The 6,000-nt window shown below is 44.5% G+C and overlaps 1 protein-coding gene across 1 annotated transcript in view; it reads left to right on the top strand.

Annotated features, from left to right (window-relative positions):
* Positions 1–5,256: 5,256 nt before the first annotated feature.
* The window catches only part of naaladl2 (N-acetylated alpha-linked acidic dipeptidase like 2), a gene marked incomplete at its 5' end in the record, with an annotated part of 31,704 nt that continues 30,960 nt past the window's right edge, over positions 5,257–6,000 (top strand). Inside the window, one exon of the mRNA XM_079507067.1 lies at positions 5,257–5,350. Within this exon, the coding sequence (XP_079363193.1) occupies positions 5,257–5,350 (94 nt within the window). The remainder of the gene's footprint in view (positions 5,351–6,000) is intronic.

Below are 6,000 nucleotides of genomic sequence, written 5' to 3'. Positions count from 1 at the left end.
TTGTGGCACCCCTGTGCTACACAGTTTAGAGCGTACAGAATAAGGGCCACCCTTCTCCCACTGTTTATATTGTGTTTAGTTTCCAAGATGGCCGCAGCACCAGGAGGGGGTGGGGTGGAGGTGAGTGGGCGGGGTCGACATATGCCCTTACTGGGCTGCATTCAAGTCACTTGCCTTGTGTCTGACACCTGACTTGTGTCTGAACACAGCTTTGATGGATGTGTTCTGCCCCCCCACCCCCCTTGCATTGGAGCGGCCATTAAACACAGACACAAGACAGACACAAGACAGGTGTCTTGAATGTGTGAATGCAGTCAATCCATCCATCCATCCATCCATCTTCAACCGCTTATCCGTAGTCGGGTCGCGGGGGCAACAGCTCCACCAGAGTGCTCCAGACTTCCCTCTCCAGAGCAACATTAGTGACTTCCTCCTGGGGGATTCCGAGACGTTCCAAGGCCAGTGAGTCAGTCGATGTGTTTCCTCCATGCGCCTTGGTCTGCCCCGGGGTCTCCAACCAGTGGGACGTGCGTCGAGGACCTCCCTAGGGAGGCGCCCGAGAGGCATCCTAACCAGATGCCCCAACCACCTCAGCTGGCTCCTTTCCAGGCGAAGGAGCAGCGGTTCTACTCTGAGTCTCTCCCGTGTGACTGAACTTCTCACCCTATCTCTAAGGGAGATGCCAGCCACCCGTCGAAGAAAACTCATTTCGGCCGCTTGTATTCACGACCTTATTCTTTCTATTCCGATTGACCACGACTGGCTTTCAAAGTTTGCCTCGTTTTGCACGACATTGCTACAAGCACCACTGGACCGATCGGCGGGGAAACTTTGCACACACAGCAGACCTCCAGCAGATATCCACCCAATTGTTTTTTCAAATCGGTCTGTTACAGTCCTCCAAATGTCTTAAGGTCGTTAGATACTGTCCATGACTGACGCGTTTTATTAAGGCATTCGTCACTGTATATCCGTATGCTTGGACTGATTGACCATCTCAGTCCTCCTGTTGTAGACTTTTTCAACAGTGTACTTTAATCTTTAAGGCTGTTTTGTGCTCCTGAAATATATGACTGTGCCCTTTTTATGTCTAGAATACATGGTGTAGCCTATACGATAACAAGATGCTCTCTCTCTCTCTCTCTCTCTCTCTCTCTCTCTCTCTCTCTCTCTCTCTCTCTCTCTCTCTCTCTCTCTCTCTCTCTCTCTCTCTCTCTCTCTCTCTCTCTCTCTCTCTCTCTCTCTCTCTCTCTCTATTGTTTTGGTAGCAGTTACAGCTTTGCATCTTAAAATTGAAGTCTACCCTTTCAGAGGCGGACCGATGTACATACTTACGATACTTATTAATTATGCATAGCCTCAAAATATTATTATGAAATTATTATGCAATGCCTAAGCCTTTTGTTTAGTTTTTCCCTCCAGGGCAGAAAGTTGAATTCCAGGCAAATACTAAGCAAGTCAATCCGTTTTAAGAGTATAGCAATGTGTGTTTATCAAGCTACTTCATATGATCTACTGCTGTTAATTGTTGTTAATTATTTTATTCAGGTATTTATGTCAGGCAACGGAAAAAAGAATGTGTTCCATTAGAACCATAATGTAGATGACATTTAGTCGCATTCTCTTGTTAATATCTCCATTGGCTAAATGTCTATTATAAAACCAGACTGGGCCACTTTAACTTAAAAACAAAAAAACAAAAAAGCGGGTTCATCACAATTTTTTTTAATTCGCCACCTTGGAAATACGTTGAGCACAGAGATGATCCCAGATTAATATCCACGCAGTGACATCATTCTTGCCATGCCAGGCTGCCTCAGACTGGGTGTGAATCGCTTGAAGTCGTACATCATAGACATCTGATGTGGTCACCGCTTGGCCACCGCCGTTCCCATGTAGATCTCCACAGATCCACACCATTAGATTTTTCTTTTTGCACAAAAGCATGAACTGGACTTTGGAGTGCATTGGAGTCCAATGTAAAATCGGTCACTGTGATTTTCTGCCACACTGACGCTCTGTTCTCTCACATTTAATTCCCCTATTTTCACGTGTCAGAAGAAGCCACCCAGGAGTATAGAGTACCCGTTTTATATGCTAAAACGGTCTGCATTTATAACGGCCTTTATATCCAAAGCATTGCACACAATGTGCGTCGTGTCGTGTTCACCCACGCATCCGTTGCGGAGGCAGCCATGCATGGAGGGCAACCAACGCGTTCCCGCTCCACTGTATGCCTCTTGAGCCACTGCCGCCCACAATCATACTGTACGTTACTGTACGCTCCACGTTGCAGCATCTGGGAGAGGAGAGAACACGAACTAGAAACATGTGCTCCACGGAGCACTATCTCTATAACCAGCCTTATAGCCTTGCGTTGCGATGCTAACCCAGTTTGGGCGGGAACCCCTTTTGGTGTTAGCATTATGTTATGCTTTAGCTATTGAAAAATAGTAGATCTACAAGCTCATAGCGCGCCACCGAGTGGCGCGCTACGAGCTTGTAGGTCTGCTATTTTTGAAAAAATCGAAGAACGACTGACATAGAAACATAGCTTTTTCAGAAAACTGTCAGGATGTAGAAGACATTTTTAGAATCTGATCTCAGGTCAAAATGGGCTAATATACCACTGCGCTTATAGCAATCCGCCTCGGGGGATATGCAAATGCAATAGGGGGCGGATGAAGTCTGGCTGCGCCAGGCTAACCCAGCCTGCCCTGCAGGGTCGTGCATGTCGTGGGTTGGTAAAATAAAACCATTCAAAGTTCTATTGGATGACCTAATGTTCAGTTCGACCTATTGGTGCAGCTAGTAAAGTATAAGCTTAAAAATGTACTGGCCACATTCACGAAAAGTGGATTTTTCAGTGGATTTGTGAGTTTAGCTCCAGACAGTCAGACACACACGCACGGCGCACACACGCGCACGTGCACGCCTTGTGGAGATAAATAAATATAATTAGACTCTGATTGTCACAGCTGACAGCTCTGCATGGTCACAACAGTGTACTCTGTGTCACTTTTATTGAGTCCGCTCTTCATATTTCATATTTCTAGCGGTGCTTGCCTCGTCTTCTGCCCACATAATGTTATTCTGCTCACTGTCCCTCCTTACTAGCGAGAGGGCAGAGGCCCGAATGAGTGCTGAGACTTTTCCTTGACCTTACTCAGCACTGAAGTACCTCTGCTAGTCTGCTGTTCCTCCTCACTCCATTCTGCCCTTTGGCCTATCCCCTCCATGCGGGGATCGGGTAGCGCGTGCGTGCGTGCGTGCGTGCGTGCGTGCGTGCGTGCGTGCGTGCGTGCGTGCGTGCGTGCGTGCGTGCGTGCGTGCGTGCGTCAATATCTGTGGACAGATGAACTGAGGTCACCGTCTAAGAGACGGCTCACATCGAGACAGACAATTGGCTTGTTGGACAGTAGGTCAAATGGAGGACCCACATGCGCACACACAGCACACAGTGCACACACACACACACACGTACACACACGTACACACACGTACACACACGTACACACACGTACAGACACGTACAGACACACACACAGATACACACACAGATACACACACAGACACACACACACACACACACACACACACACACACACACACACACACACACACACACACACACACACACAGTCACACACACACAGTCACACACACACACAGACACACGCACGCACATACAGACATGACTTTTGTGTGCCTCCTGACCTTTGCTTTAGATGTGTCTGCCCGTTGTGCCACGTAGCCTACAGGCCAGAGATAAAATGTGTTAGGATCACAGTAACTGCAGGCTGTGCAATATCTACTGTATGTACAGTATACTAGGTCTTTGTGGATATTTAATGTAACCTGTATAATCATACAGCATACAGTGTATATACTGTATGTTTAAGGTATAGGCAAAATAAGCTTTGGCTTCAGCATATACACCTTTTCGGCGCTAACCCTGATTACGCAACTGTTTTTTAAACTATTCTGGACGGGAACCCCTTTTGGTGTTTTAGCTAAGCATTTATGTTATACTTTAGCTATTGAAAAATAGCAGATCTACAAGCTCAAGAGCTTGTAGGTCTGCTATTTTTGAAAAATCGTGAAAATGCGGCACAAATCTTTGAATATATATTCTTTCAGCAGACTTTTTTTTTTTTTGACGTCAGGCCTAAATTGGTTAAACATTTAACTGTAAAGTACTGAAATAAACTATTCATTCATTCATTCATTCATTCATTCATTCATTCATTCATTCAAGGTCAGTGGTGTTTTAGTGGTATTGGCATCATGTTACTTTATATTTTCTGTTTACACAACGTTTTTACTTTCATTGTATATTTTAAACTAAGTATCCGCCAAGTATATGTACTACAACTTAAAAGCCTAAATCTATTGCCAACTGCATTAATTTCACTTGGCCGTTCAAGGTTGTTCTCATAATAATGTACAGCTGAAAAAACATTTAAATACTGTACTATGCATTTCCTTTAGTGTATAATGGTTTGTGTCCAGACTGGAAAGAACTTGAGAAAGCCCGGAGGGGCGAAACGTTGTTGTATTTATAGGTTGAAATAAAAAAGACTGGGAGCTGAATTATATCCACTTTTTGTCTTCATTGTGTCCAGACTGGAACATCAGTCCTTTTTTTTTGGACACCAAACCAAACCTTTCTCACAATATAAAGTACAAACACATTGTTATATACAAATATATCATATATATACATATTTGTGACGGTTACAAATTTAAGTTGACAATTAATTGTCACGCAAATAATTGGGATTAACGATTTATTTGTGTTTTTTGCATTGAACATTGGAACGTTACAATCTGTATTTCTGTTTGGCTTTTAATGACCTGATGTCTGACTGATTTTAAATGTCTTCTAAATCCTGACAGTTTTCTGAAATACCTATGTTTCTATGTCAGTAGTTCTCAACTATTTCATGTCAAGGACCCCAAAAATTATATGTAATTGGCCACCGACCCCCATCTGAAAAGATGTACCCTTATGTTTGCCTCATCATAAGCAAAGATTTGAGTTAAAAACGTTCGCTCTGAAAGAATATATATTCAAAGATTTTTTAATGTGTCATGTAGATCATGCAACTATTTCTGCTATGGAAATTTCAGTTCTTTAATAATTGCGTTTAGGTGTTATTATGTAATAATTATGACAGGCCTGCTATAGTGTACATAGAGTACATACTGTACATACTCCACCACATCATGTTTTATCGTTTGCTGTTTCCACAGATGACAGCCGAGGCCATTCTTCGTCTTATCAATGATCCCGTGCTGCCCTTCTATCCTCTCGATATCGCCCTGGACGTACAGAACAAACTAAGAGGTAGGATTTTTATCCCACAATTTTGTAACCCATTTTTCACCCCTGTGTCAATTATCTAATGTGATCCTGGGCTCTCTACACACCCTCCGCCAACCTGGGGAGAGCAACGGACTTGAACTCATGCTTCCTTCATGCCTGAGTGTCCAAGTTGCTCCTTTTACACCCGGAGTTTCCCTGGTTGGACGTAGCGCGTGGAAGGAGCACGTTATTCCAAGCAGTTCCTTTCCCCTCCATCAGGCAGTTTAGAAACCAGGATTACTGCATGTTTTGTGTGGTTGATGATGATGGTGATGAATTTGGAAAAGTAGGTTGGGAGTGGATTGGTGTCTGTATCAGCCGGTAACACACGGGAATCTGTCCCTGTTATAATGCGCCATAGACCCCTGGGAGGTGGAGTCTGTCCCCGTTACAATGCGCTAGACCCCTGGGAGATGGAGTCTATCCCCGTTACAATGCGCTAGACCCCTGGGAGATGGAGTCTATCCCCGTTACAATGCGCTAGACCCCTGGGAGATGGAGTCTATCCCCATTACAATGCACTATAGACCCCTGGGAGATGGAGTCTGTCCCCGTTACAATGCGCTAGACCCCTGGGAGATGGAGTCTGTCCCCATTACAATGCACTATAGACCCCTGGGAGATGGAGTCTG

Source organism: Electrona antarctica, assembly GCF_951216825.1.
Source record: "Electrona antarctica genome assembly, chromosome: 7".
Lineage (NCBI taxonomy): Eukaryota > Metazoa > Chordata > Actinopteri > Myctophiformes > Myctophidae > Electrona > Electrona antarctica.
The sequence above is the reverse complement of the archived record's forward strand: the minus strand, read 5'-3'. Positions and strand labels throughout refer to the sequence as shown.